Here is a 14682-nt window from a genome sequence, read left to right as displayed (position 1 = left end):
CCGTTGTGGAGGTGCTGGTGGAGGAAGGCCGCACTCGTGGCCCGTCTGATCTGTAGTACAGCCCCGTAGTCCCATCATCCGTCCAGAAAGCCTGAAAGCACCTGTCAGAGAGGACCCGGGAGCCAAGTTACTATGAGTGCAAGGCTGTGGGCCCTGATTAAAAGTAAACATATAGAAGGATTTCAGAAGAGGGTCCTAGACCCCGGTCCACTCTCCAGCCCTCCTGTAGGTGATTGAAATTGTCCCATTAAGATCTTTCAGCCAGAGGGAGTCTGGCCCCTGAAAGACCAAGCAATGACTCACATTAAGAAAATGACGCGAGTTTGTAACCTCTTCAGGGTGAGTCTGTTTGCCCAGTAAAGCATGCATTCAGCACCCAGTTACTTTCAGGAGGGAGCGGTACAGCATGTGGTTAGTGTATGAACACCCACCTCAGGGACAGGGGTCGTGCCCCACTCCGTGTCCTCAGTGCCTTCCTGTTTAGGTATTCAGGACATGCTTTTGAACACGGAGCTCACCCCATGTGGAGTAGCCTCACAGAGGTGCACCGCCCTAGAGATGTTCCTCAGCTGTTACTAATTTGCATCCACAGAGCACGTACTGTTTGGTCCAAAGGATCCCAGATGCCAGAGAGGCCATCCTGATCCTCATGGTACCTCATACACAGATAGTTCTTCAAGCGTTACTTCTGAACTGGGGGGTTTTATTATGTTCTCTTTGCTTGGAAAACTAAAAGAGAATCCTCCTACAATTTTTGGTTCTTTTTAGGTTTTCTAAAGTAATTTGGGATTCACTGAGGTGTTGGTTCCCCATATGCACACTTTGAAGTTTGTCGGCCATTTTATCTTGGTGAGATGTGTGCCTCGTGTCCTTTCATGCAGGTTTTTTCCGTCTGACTCAAATAACCTGAAGTAAAACAAATATAGGACAAATATAGGACGTTTTATTGTCCCACCACCTGAAGTTTATCATGATTCTGAAGGTGGTATGTGTTCTGGTGTTGTCTTTACGATGGTGTTGTCTCTATATGTGATGAAAAGTGCTTAAATCATGAGCGATGACTATCAATGAAATTAACTATGTTTTCAACTGTTCTGCCTTTTTTCTCTGTTGCCTTTGCCCTTCCTGATCGAAGTCTAGGAGAGTAAGTCAACACTTTCTGTGAGAATGTATTGTCCTACTTCTGTGTCTAAACCCCATGTGCTCATTCTGCAGCTCAAGGTTGTTGGTTTATTTCTTCCATTTTCAGAGCGGAATGGCTGTGTCTGGTCATGCAATCTTTAGAAACGAGGGGGAAGTAACAGCAGAGTCCTGATATTAGATCAAGCTGGTTTGCCTCTGTCTTGTTCTGCTGGTCCTGGTCCCCCTCTTTCCACATCATCCACTTTCCGTGGCCAGAGAATCCTCTTTTTTAGTTAAAAGCATGCTTGACAGCTTATTTTACAGAACCCTTGTTAGTTACAAAACCAGAATTTATAACAGTTCCCGATACCTGGCTGAGAAGGTCCTTTTTTATGGTGGGCATTTCAGCAGAATACGTGAAAGAGAAAAGGTGTACACAAGGGAAGAACTCATTCAGGTTGCATGCACTGTGTGAGCCACCTCAGTTTTCCCTGCCTTCCTGTGCTGGCCTTTGCTGCCCGTGTAAACTGGTCTAGTCACAGGACGGTCTGCCCCTCAGTGTGTTGGAAACAGAGCAGGGTTCTGAACTAGAAATAGGAGTCCTGGACCCAGCCTCCGGCTCTGCCTTAGACTTGCCTGTGACTCTGCTGATTGTTTCCCTGCCCGGTTTCCTCTGAAATAAAGGCAAGGACCTGACAGCTCTTTAAAGTTCTGGAATTCTGGAATTCTCTTCGCCCCTGACCAGGGCACAGAGGCCCAGTGGCAGAATAGAGTCAAGGATCTGAGAAGTGTGCCCGGCACTGGTCTGATCTGTGGCTTCTCCTTTCTAGGATTCCCAGAGCCGGCAAGGAGGGTACAGCATGCATCAGCTCCAGGGCAACAAAGAATATGGCAGTGAGAAGAAGGGCTACCTGCTGAAGAAAAGCGACGGGTATGTGGAAGCCCTCCTAGAGGCCCCGGCACCCTTCCTGGGTGCTAGTAACCCAGGAACTCTTTCCCGCCCCCCAACTAGGAAAGCACACTTCAGACTCTCCTAATGCACTCGCTCTAGACCTTTAGCCCACCCGTCTTCCTCAGCTGATAGAGCCTACTGTCTTTAGAAGAAGCATTCATTGTCCCGTGGTCCCTAAGTGTCACCTGTGCCTCGTGACATCGCCATTTTAGGAAGGCAGGGACCGAGTGGCTTGCGGACTTCATGCTCGCCCAGCTCTCTGCTTTTATCCATCGCCCTTTTCTCTCCTGGAGTGCCCACCTGGCCGCCCGAACCCCAACCCTGAGAGTCACCCCTGACCCCTCTCCTTCTCTTACGTCACAGCCAGTATAACTATAACTACGAGCTCTTCTGCTCGTATCAAGACCTCATGCGTTTCTTGCCATCTCTGCTGCCCTGCCCTTGGAGGAGCCACTCTGTCTCCTGAGCTATTTTAGTCCCTGGCTAACCGGCCTGTGGCCCCTCCCTCTTCTCCACTGTGTCTCTGCACAGCACTTAAGAGTAGCCTTTAAAAAACAAAGCACATCAAGTGACTTCCATGCTTGAAATGCATGGAGGGTCTCACCTCTGCCTTTGTCTCCAGCCCAGTCTGGTGCCATTCTCTCCCCACGCCCGGCCACGCTGGCCTCCTTTCCATCGCTTGAGTGGCGATTCTTCTTCACAATAAGTACATAAGTAGAACCATAATTATTCACTTATACTAACTGCTTTTCTTTTTGAAAGAAAGGTTCTTCTTTTCTGATTGCTTGTGGATATGCACTCCTTGATTTTTATCTAAGACAATCACATTTTTTTATTTGTTTGTTGAAATTTCAACCATTCCTTCTGTAAATTATAATCCTAAATTTCTGATCACTGTCGCTTTTGCTTATTGTTCTACTCAGGCATCCAACGAATGTCTTTTGGGAGTTCTAGTATATATATGTCAAACACTGTTAGAGACGTTTGGGAATATAACATTGAACAAGAAAAGTAAGAAAGGGGGCACCTGGGCGGTAAGGCATCTGACTTCGGCTCAGGTCATGATCTCACAGTTCAAGTTTGAGCCCCGCATTGGGCTCTCTGCTGTCAACACAGAGCCCACTTCTCTCCCTGCCCCTACCCTGCTCTCTCTCTCTCTCTCTCTCACACACACACACACACACACACACTCTCTCTCTCTCTCTCTCTCTCTCTCTCTCTCTCTCTCTCTCTCTGTTTCAAAAATAAACATTAAAAAAGGTAACAAAGTCTTTAGCCTCCTAGAGCCTACATTCTAAGTTGGGAGACAGACGATAAAGAAGGAAGCATATGGAAGGTCAGATGGTAACAAGTGCTATGGAGAAAGATAAAGCAAGGCAGGGCCTGGACGTGTGTAGGGGTGGCCTTACAGTCATACAGGGTGGTCAGGGAAGACTTCGTGAAGAGATGCTTGAGCAAAGACTTGAAGGAAGTGAGGGGATCATCTCTGCAGAGATCTGGGGGAAGGAAGCATGCTTCCTATTGTGATACACACAGGAGTTCGGCATAGCAAGGACAGAGGAGCTGGGGGTCACAGCAGACAAGGTTAGAGGGGGCAGGACACCAATCCAGGAGGGCTGTGGAAGCCACTGAGTGAAAATGGGAGTCATTTGGAGGGTTTTAGCAGAGGAATGCCAAACTCTGACTCGTTTGAAAGGCTCTCTGGCTGCCGGGCTGAGCACGGCTGTGTAGAATCTAAGAGCGGAAGCAGGAGGCCAGGTCAGAGATGATGGGAATCAAGGGAACAGCCACAGAGGGGGAAGAAGGGGTCAAAGTCTGGATGGTGGGGGTAGGGCCACCAGGATTTGCGGATACGGCTGTAAAGAAAGAAAAACATCCCAGCACGTAGCGCAACACCTGGCCCTTTGTAGAAAGTCAGTGAATGTTGACTATTAAATCTTGCAAAATTTAAAAGAAGAAAAGACACACTAGTTACTCAAATCACAGTTTTAAGCTGGGCTCTTCTTAACAGACACAGTGATCACATTGTAGCCCCAACGCCATGGTATCTAGTGGACATAAATGAATTAATCCTGTAGTTTTAACACTACTTGCCTAAAGGCACGAGGGTTTTCTTGACATGAGGATTGCCTGTTTCTAAGTGAGATGGTTAATTTCTACCTGTTGAGAAAGGTCAGCAGAGTCTTTGTGTAGGTATCATTTGGTTCAAACCCTGAAATGTTCAGGGGAAGCATCCCCACGTGAGCGTGTGCTGTGTGCCTGTCGGACACGACCAGGTGCCTGTCATTCACCTCATTTGACACCTGTAAGTAAGGCAGCTCCTTCAGAGAGGTGAAGTAATTTGACTGAGATCCTACAGCCAGTAAGTACAGGAGCCAACTTCTAACATGGGTTGTCTGAGTTAATGCTGGGGTATATACCCCTTCATCTTTCAGAGGGGGCATCGCCGCTGTTGATCGCCCTTGGGATACACAGGGTATCAGCTGTCATCCACTCACACACCTGGCTCCTCTATTCTTCTGGTCTGTTCTTCCTTCATGCACTCATTTCACACACATTTATTAAGCACTCTGGTGCCTCAGGCAGTCAGCTAGGTGCCAGAAGGTAAACAGTACACAAGAGGTGGGCCAGCTTCCCATAATTGCACAGGGTGCAGGGGTAAATAATGGTAACCCAGAGTGGCCTGTCAGTGCTGTCTGTGGAAGAGGAAAGAACTGTAGTGCTTGTACATGAAGGCAGACTCACTTGCTAACAGTGACTACTGATGGGTCATGTGATTTTCTCCAAAGGATCATTTGCTTTAGTAACTTCTGACTCCAGTTCTGGAACACTCCTTGTTACTTACAAGATTGTTATACAATTTAAAAAACACTTTAATTTTTTTTAAAGTAATTTTAAAACTTTATGATCCAAAGGCATTTGTTGAGAGGCAAAGGAATAGCTGTTCTACATATATTTTGTCAGAATAGTCCTACAGGATGGGCATTATCATATTCATGACACAGATTAAGGTAAGTCCCCGAGAGGACAGTAACGTGAGTGGAGTCCCATGGCTGGTGGATGATGGTGCTGACATTGAAGCCCAAGTAATTGAGCCTCAGAATTGGAGCTAGTTTAGTGATACTAGACCACCTTCTAATAGAAAATTCCTTTTCTGGAATTCTGAGGTTTGGGCATGGTGTAACTGGTATTCTGTATGGTGCTGTCTGGAAAGATGGTAAAAGTCCATGGTATGTCCATTCAGGAGCTTCGCAGACAAGCATCCTTAAAGCTTTCCATACAGGAAGGGGAAAGCATGGGCATAGAGGCCATTCCATAGAAATCTCAGGAATAAAAGCTCTCACAGTATTCACAGAGATGGACAAGGGATTGACTTGATTTTGCCCCCCTTTGGTGACCTGGAGCACCGCCTGGTCAATTTCTTTTAGCCAGAAAGATGAATGCTTTTGTGTCACTTTCCCTGGCTTTATTACTAATGCAAAAAAAAATCAATTTTGTGTTTGGTTTTGTATTTCCTTAATATACATTAAGAAAAACTAATGAATAAAGATTTTACTAAATAAAATGAGTAAACCGAGGCAGGACAGTTTCTTCACAGTTGACTATTTGTTAGGTTGGTTGGTTGATATTTTAAAACGTTTTGGTAAAGAAGGATGATGCCTGTTTGGGCTTAGTGAGTCCAGGGAATACGTCGCCTGACTCAGCAGGCTTTTACGAGGGTCAGGTTGGGATGCCAGACTAGTGACAGCACTGACTACCTTAACCGAATGCAGGTATGACCGTGTGACAGATGTCACCTCTCGTTGGCCCTTCCCCTAGTCGGTGACGTAGCCATAATCTGAGGGCAGTTTCTCAATCAGGAGTTCTGCATTTACCCCCTGAAGATACTGGCACTCTGAGCACAGTGTGTTCAATTTACTTGTGGTCAGATGGTGTCAGATGATTTCCCTCTGTGAAGCATGCTTCAGACTAAACCATGCCTCTCTAGTAGTTACACACACAACAAGACAACATTATCTGTCTTCGGAGTTGGTTTTATTTTATTTTATTTTTTTTTTTAATTTTTTTTTTCAACGTTTTTTATTTATTTTTGGGACAGAGAGAGACAGAGCATGAACGGGGGAGGGGCAGAGAGAGAGGGAGACACAGAATCGGAAACAGGCTCCAGGCTCCGAGCCATCAGCCCAGAGCCCGACGCGGGGCTCGAACTCACGGACCGCGAGATCGTGACCTGGCTGAAGTCGGACGCTTAACCGACTGCGCCACCCAGGCGCCCCTCGGAGTTGGTTTTAAATTCATATTGTGGCAGGTTTCTTAAGAGGCCTCATGTAAGAAGGAAAAGGAAACACATGATGATATTATTTTAAATGCCAGGAGAAGCTACAGTTCCCTCCTCTGATGTTGTCTGTTTCCATGACAACTGAAGGCCAGAGAAGCCTCGTCTTCCCCGGAGAATCCCGGTTCCCTGTAGGTTTCCGTTTCCTCATGGGACTGCTTTTCACTAGTGCGTCCGTACCTGCCCGCACATGTGCACATCGCCACCCAGAGCCTCACCGATACCTGGAGCATCACCGAAAACAAAAACTTCCAACATGGAATGAGTTCTGTTTGGCTTTTTCTGAGGAGAGGTGTCCGCCTTCCCAAAGGAGAGGCGTACAAGTTACCAAAAATGTTCATCCATGACCCTGAGTTCCTTTCTCTAGATCCTGAGGTGGCCCCGCCCCCACTCCTCCTTACCTGGCAGATGTATTCAGTTACTTCTCTTAGTTTCTTTAGATTTCATTTTAATTACAGAACCAATAGATTAAAACAGCCTTCTTGTGGAAGATTCACAGATACAGTTAAAAACTCTTTAGCACAACCCCTAGTACAGTTCTGGGCCTCCTTCCCAGATAGGAATACTTCTGTCAGTATCATGTGCCTCTTTCCAGGCCCTCTTCTGTATGTTTGTACATGTATTTATGTACCCTGAGAAAACTTAGGGTCCTATTTTATATGTGATATTTTTTAAAAATGTTAACATTACTAGATGATACCTGAATTACTTTAAAACAGCTGGGTTTTTTCAATCAATAGTATGCTTTAGAAATGTATGTCAGCACAGACATAGTTACTTGGTCCTCTTAAACTCCTGCATAATACTCTATAATATGAAAATACCTATAATGCATTTATTCATTCTTCTATTAGATTTCTGTTATTTCCCACTTTGCCATCAAAAACAGTCCTGTAGGGACACCTGGGTGGCTCAGCCGGTTGAATGTCCGACTTCAACTCAGGTCATGATCTCATGGTTCATGAGTTCAAGCCCCAGCTGTGCTGACAGCTCAGAGCCTGGAGCCTGCTTCAGGTTCTCTGCCCCTCCATGCTCATGCTCGCGCTCTCTCTCTCTCTCTGTCTCTCTCTCTGTCTCTCTCTCTCAAAAACAAATAAACGTTGGAAAAAAATTTTTTAAAGTGCTATAATGAGCGTCCTTATATATGCCTCCTAGTCTGAATTACCTTCCACCTGGGATAATAAAAGGGGTAATAATGTTTTCTGGGCTTCGTGGGTTTTGGTTTGGGGTGGTTTTGTTGTTACGATTTTTAACGATCGTCATACATAACACGACATAATTGCATGTCACAGAGTGAACCAGCTACCTTATCGGGTTGTGTCTGACTTGCTCTTCAGGCTCCGGAAAGTGTGGCAGAGGAGGAAGTGTGCAGTCAAGAACGGGATCCTGACCATCTCACACGCCACGGTAAGTGCACCTGGTGATTTACCGTGTTGCACCTGCGAGGCCTTTCGGCCATGTGGACTAGGAAGCAAAAACATGATGGACCCAGCACTGAAATCCACCCACCCCCACCCGCTATGCGTAATGTGTGGATTAGGGTCAGACAGCGTGGGATGCTCCTTTACCGCAGGAATGGGTCTCGTCTTGTCCTGTGGTGGCCTGCCTTGTTCTCCTGCCCCTCTAGAACATCCCATGCCGTTTCCCACAATATTCTTTCATTTCATAATCTTATCTTTGGGGAAATCTTACTGGTGGTTCTAAAAAACCTAAAGTTTTCTGAATTATAAAGACGACAGAGGGTGTTCTTTGCATGAAATAATAATTAGGAAATGAAATAACATGCGTACAATATGTTCAGTCTTTTTCTTGTTACTATTTAAATCACTCAGAAAGCCCCCATTATGGTAAAGGGCTAAAATGTATATAAATAAAACTGAAATCATAAGATTGCCTTGCTGTGGCTCCCCTTTCTTTAGGAATAAAGGCAATTCAGTGGCAAGTAGAAAGTAACTAAGCTATTAACGCTTCTATTCTGTTTTCTCTCCAGATTGTTGGCAGTTACATATGCATATATATTGCATACTTACAGTTGATACTTACATTCTAGCTGGAACTTTTGTTTGGTATCACCCATTTTCAACTGAAAGTCTTGTACTGGCAGAATTAATACACTGTCAAAAAAGGTTCAGTCTTAGCGCTAGTCAGGACACGCACCGTAAAATAAGTAATTACTGTTTGGCCCTTTTAAAACTAGCAAGAAATGGCTTCTTACCCTTAAAGATGCAAAGGTTATAGTGGCAGATGTGTCAAGTGGAACTGGAAACCGCACAGTAGACCAAGAGTCTTTACGAAGGCACGCGCAGTCGCACCCAGCAATCCCAGCTTGGAGAGAAGCTCGGGTAAATTTCAGTATCCTGTGCCAATGAGTCCTTCGAGTTTATGATAAGCCGTTAATTGGTAACAGGATGGTAAAAATGAGGGATGAGCCATTTGTTACATTGGCAAGTTTTCGTTATTCACAGTTGAGATTAGATTGTCCTCTGATGAGCAAGAAGTACCACTTAATAAGCATTTCTTCCTGCCAGACACTTCATAAAATTTACTTCACTCAATCCCTTCTACAACCCATGTGGTAACCTGCCCTTCGTTTTTGCAGATGAAGAAACTAAAGTACAGAGACGCCCAGTGACTTGGCTAGTAGCGGGCACAGTTGGAAATGATGCCCCTTCCACTCTGCCTCTCTTCCTGCAGAAGCCCATCATCCTACTAGACTCTTTACTTCCCCAGGGCACTTACCAGGTCCTAGTCATCTTTCTTCAGCCCCACCCCCTCCTCAGACCTCGGTACACACAAGGTAGTCACTACAAACCTGTGGCCAAACCCTTCCTGCTGGAAGATTCCATACGTCTGTCTTAACGGTTATTGGCCTTTATGGAACTTGAGCAATTCTATCATCTCTGTCCTTTGTCCCTTGCAGAACCCTTGCAGGGTGATTCTTCAGAGGCCCTCAGCTTCCCTCAGTCCAACTGAGATTTTTGACCTATCATGCCAGCTGTGACAAGCCATCCACCTGATACGGGAAATCCTACAGGTGGACTTAGATCAGTTAGTTATCGCTAAAGCTGTCTAACAATTCGTTTCTTTGGTAACGTTTCATGAAGCTTCTACTCCACTCCAGGTGCTGGAGTAGGCCCCAGATGAGATAACTTTGACCTGTTCATATTTAATCCCACGCAGTTGCTTTATGAAACAGTTCTGATGGTCACGAGAATGTTAGTTACCACTAAGTAAGTAAGCACTTACCATGAGCCAAGTTGTAGAAGGTGCTTCCCCTGTGTCACCATATGTGATTGTTGCCACACCCCACCAGATAGATGCTGTCATTAAGGGGCTAAGAAATCAGCCTGTGTCACACCTGACGAATGCTGGGATTTCAGTCTTGAAGCCTCTGTGAGTGCTTAATGGTGTTTGCTGGCCACACAGGGGCCCACTCTGCTCATTATGTTGGTGATTAAAATACTTGGGGGGCTGTGTGTCAGAAGAATGATCCAAGATCAGAAACACTGACGGGAATAGATGACATTTATTGAGTATTCTCTGTGGCTTGTGCATTCGTTGTTCTGAGCACATTACCAGAACCTATTTTATGTAGCTTCTGTTGCTCCTGTTTGATAGACAACGAAACAGTCTCCGTTCTAGGCCTATGTTTCTCTCTGTGAAAGCAAAGATCGCCACCATCTGACTTTTCAAAAGCATTTCTGTCACCACCACCGTCACCATCATGGCGACTAATGTTTTCGAATGTTCACCATTTGCTGGGCATTCACCAGCACCTTAACGCGTTGTAACATTTAACCCTCACAACCTAAGTTACGGATGATGTCACCTTCACTATTCAGATGGGGGAGCTGGGGCTCAGAAAAGTTCACTTACAGGTCACATAGCTCACACATGGCACAGCTGGGATCTGGTATAGGTTGGAACTCTGCTCGTACACATTCCCACACCCCTCAAAATGTGAATTCCCCTCACCTGCAACCCCACTTCCTCCCCAGCATGGGATCCCAGGTTGGGCCATCACAGACATAGTCAGCCCTGAACCAGGAGTGCCTGGGAGTCTGTGTGTGGGAGAAGCACGTTGCCTGTTCGTGCAGGCTGGAATTCTTTGATGGCCCGAAGCATGGCACGAATCCTGAGAAGCGATTCATTCATAAGGGCAGTCAACACGGACGGCCCTTCACTTTTGTGATAAGGTTTGGCGTCTCCTGGGCCAGTATCCTGACTCTTGGGGAGCCACAGGGTTGACCTGTCTCTGGGCGAGTCCCAAAGGTATCCAGGGTGGTCTTTTCAGACCTTACCACCTGCAGCAGCTGTGACAGCAGCTAGAACCTTATGACCGGGGAGGTGTTTGAGTGCAGCTCTGTGCCCCAGGGTTGGAGGCTGAGGGCGGCAGTTGCCCGGGTGGGATTGTGCCTGCTCTTCCCTCCGCTTTCCCGAGCCGGGTTGTGGCTGATTATTGTCTGATTTTATGAGCTGAGGTGGGTCCGAGTGGTGAGACTCTGAGATGGATCTAGTTTGTGAGCAGAAACGAAAACCAGAAGAATATTCTTCAGGTGAACTGCACTACAGTGAAAGTCTCTGACCACTTGACCTTACGTGAATCAGGAGTTTTTAGTGAGGAATGTGCTACGTGTACCCTCTCTTTCCCCTCCTCCTCCCTTGGATTCATCTGGCTATGTGACAGCCTCAGAAAGCCTTTTCACAAGTGATATTATGACCTGATCGTGTCCCACCTACTGGGCCTTCTTAAGAGCCTGCCGGGGGAGGCAGCACAGTGTGAGGAAACCGAGCAGTGGATGGAGTGAGTCCGTGGCACTGCTCACTGGTGGTCCTGTGACCTCGGACAGTTTGCTGAAAATAAAAATCACTTCTCTTCCACCCTCCCTTTCTTGTTCCTGCCAAACACATAGCTGTGGCCAAGCCAACTGTGTCAGTGCTTTCTTAAGGCTCTAATCAACAGCAAATATCACATCAGCTACATGGTGTAGTGGCCGTGAGAAAGCACTGTGGCATCTGTCAGATCTGAGTCCTTTACTGTGTGACCTTGAGGAAATGATAGTGAAGATTAAATGTGATAATGTGCTCCGTGGGGGCATTCAGTTAGCAGGAATCGTTCCTGTCAGCGTCACCTCGCCGGGTGTCCTGGCAATTCTGTCTGTCGGCAGGCAGGCTCTCCTGCTGCGAGCATTGGAAACCGTGGGTCCACCTCTCCTGCGCCCAGAGCAGCCGGGGCGGGGGGGGGCGGCGGGGGAGTGGGTTCCTCCACCTCACTTCAGATTCCCTCCCACCGATTGGTGTTACTCTCTTGCCTGCTTTTCACTGGCTTTGGGCGACACGTTTTTGCCGCCAGTTACATCACTTGTAGTCCCATCCCTGCTCCTACAGAAAGGCCACTTCTCCTGACTTTGCAAACACTGCTGATGACTTACAATCCAGTTGAAAACGAAGGCCAGCAGTTTCCTTGGGGAAACATGTGGGATTGAGTCATCTTTGGAAAAGTGGACAGAACAACCTTTGTTAGAAAACGTGGAGGCTTTGTTTGGGACCTCTGAGCACGTGGGAATTTCACTGCTTGAAGGCCCCCAGTCGGTGTCACTTACCCACGTGACCCAGCAGAGGGTCGCGTATGCACTTAGATTGATGAGCCATGGACTGTTGGATTGACCATTCGAGAATGATCTGTTCTGGGGGCCAGTCATCTCCCTAGCTTATTATTAAGGAAGAAATGCATTTTTGGGGGTGCCTGCAAAGGGGGCAGCCAGCCCTACAGGAGCTCATCTGCAAATTCATTGCTTTTCTTGTATCTGTTCAAAGACATACTTTTTTTTTATTTACTACTCAAAGTAGTACATCACTATGGGAATCAGATTCACTGAGAATCTCTGAATTTGTTATGTAATGTAATTACATACAGTAATATGTATGGATAGTGGCTTCCATTTATGGGCCATCTAGTAGGTTTTGAGCAAAGTATAAAATGCTTGTGGTATTTCAAAATACCAATTCTAAGAAATCTATCACAAACATTTCAGTCAGCCTCAAAGCTTAAGGATAAAGGACTTTATATCCAGCCACAAAACTATTATACATAAACTTCTATATCTTTGAGTTGTTTTCTTATCCTTTTTACTTTAAGCATTTTAGTATATAATTTAAAAAGCTATCAAAGAATATGTAAGAATTATAGTTGGAGTATGACTTTATTGTAATAATCCTAAAACATTAATTGCAAAAGTGTAAGAAGTTTGACTTCTCCAAAGTCCTTACTTGGTGGATTTATTAACCTCAGTGTCACATACAGCTCAGATCCTGGGTTGAAACAAGAAAGGTGATTGCCGTTTATTGATCACTTAGAGCATGCCTGGCTAGCTATACAACATACATGCCACCATCTTCACTTTTCTTTGGGCTGGAAAGTTCTTAGGAGGTGGAAACTATGTCTTACCTTTGATCTCCCGGTACCCAGCACACTGCCTGACATACAGGTAGTGTTCACTGAATACTTTTGGGTGAAACCACAGTTTATAGAAGAAGAAACAAAGACTCTGGAAGATTAAATCCCATGCCTAGAATTAGCCATTTGTAAACAGCTGGACCAGTTTTCAAACCCTGAAGCCTCTGCTCTTCCTACTATATGAATCGGCCTTTTCTCAGATGCCAGCTTGTTGTTAGGCCTTTGAAAGTGGCTTCAGTAATAGTTCTTTGGAGAAAGAAACCCCTCGTCGAATCGTCATAGGGCCTTAGAGTAGACAAGTCCGGGTTTCCTGGAAGGAGGAAATGGGGAGTCTTGATATTAAAGATACGACAAAGCGTCTGTGAATTTGTCTGGATCTGAAAACTGATTTCTTTTAAATCTCAATTTTTCAAATGCCTGCAGATGCTCTTACGATTAACACCCTAACAAGTCACTAAGTTTATCGTCACTTTTTCTCAATCAGCCAACACTAAAAGTATTTTCATAAACTATCACACAGATGTTCACTAAGAAGGTTTGGCATTTTACTCAAAGAGCCTGAGAAACCAGTGGGACTGGACCAGGCTGAGCCTCTTGAGAAGGTGCTCGGTAGGCTGAACTTTTTAAAAGGGGGGGGGGGGGGCGGCACCTGGGTGGCTCAGTCGGTTGAGCATCTGACTTCAGCTCAGGTCATGGTCTCGCAGTTCATGAGTTCGAGCCTCGCGTTGGGCTCTGTGCTAACAAACAGCTCAGAGCCTGGAGCCTGCTTCAGATCTGTATCTCTCTCTCTCCGCCTCCCCTGCTCATGCTGTGCCTCCCTGTCTCTCAAAAATAAATGTTAAAAGGGGTGGGGATCAGGAGCGCAACCTTCTGAGGCACCCTGCACTGAAATACCCTTCCAGCAACTTACCACGTGTGGCTTTTGTTACTGCACCTAACTTTACTCCTCATCTGTGAAATAGGGTAATAACGGTACGCGTCTTCCAGTGTTGACAGAATTCAAGGAGCAGATGCATTTAAAGCTTTGTGGCACGTGGACCACACTGGACGTTTCATAAACTTAGCGGTTACTGTCACCATCTCGGGGAGCTGAGGTGGGTCACAGCATTGGATCCTGGAGCTAGTCTGCCTGGGTTCGAATTCCAGGGGACACTGAATCCCTATGAGGCTTCCCCCGTCTAAATGAAATGGGGCTATTAACAGTCCCTAATTCATAGGTGGGTGTAAAGATTAAACTGGAACAGGTTGTGGGGCAGAATTAGTGCTCAAAAAAAGTCAGTTATTATTATTGCTATTACTACTCTTCCCTAATGTGTTACTACCTCCGTTGGAAACTGATTTACTGGAATTTTTCTTTTTTCTTTTTGTATTGCTACTTCCTTACTTCTCAAGATGCTTTGTGAACCAAGTTCAGGTACCTGTCCTCTTCAGCCTGTCAGAGGTTAACAGCACCTCTGGCACCTCCAGGGCAGCGTCACCAAAGCTAAGAATTTGATGTCTGTCTCCCTGCTTTGGGCTTTGGGGATACACAGACAGTTCCCAAGGACTGTTGTTTATCAGTCCACTCCAGAGCCCGAAGGAGCTGCGTTCGTTCGGCTGCCAGGGGGTTGGCAGGTGCACCAGAAGGCCATCAGGAGGCACAAGGCAGCCTGCACAGCAGATCGCCCGCCCCCTTCCTTGCTGCGGATTTAACAACGGGTCTCTGTGATCGGCCCTTATGGCCTCCTGAGGCTATGCTGGATTCCACCAGATTCCATGTATTGTCCCCACCGCAAGAAGCGAGTATTTTCCTTTCTCCAAGAGATTAGAAGCAAC

The 14682-nt window shown here is 46.2% G+C and overlaps 1 protein-coding gene across 5 annotated transcripts in view; it reads left to right on the top strand.

Annotated features, from left to right (window-relative positions):
• ASAP1 (ArfGAP with SH3 domain, ankyrin repeat and PH domain 1) overlaps positions 1 to 14682 on the top strand; it is a 310634-nt gene that overhangs the window by 233995 nt on the left and 61957 nt on the right. For all 5 annotated transcript variants that reach the window (XM_042973136.1, XM_042973135.1, XM_042973134.1 and 2 more), the window contains 2 exons: positions 1953 to 2053; positions 7748 to 7817. In XM_042973136.1, coding sequence (XP_042829070.1) covers positions 1953 to 2053; positions 7748 to 7817 — 171 coding nt within the window. The remainder of the gene's footprint in view (positions 1 to 1952; positions 2054 to 7747; positions 7818 to 14682) is intronic.

Source organism: Panthera tigris, chromosome F2, assembly GCF_018350195.1.
Source record: "Panthera tigris isolate Pti1 chromosome F2, P.tigris_Pti1_mat1.1, whole genome shotgun sequence".
NCBI lineage: Eukaryota > Metazoa > Chordata > Mammalia > Carnivora > Felidae > Panthera > Panthera tigris.
Note: the sequence above shows the minus strand (reverse complement) of the source record. Positions and strands in the feature narration are given on the sequence as shown.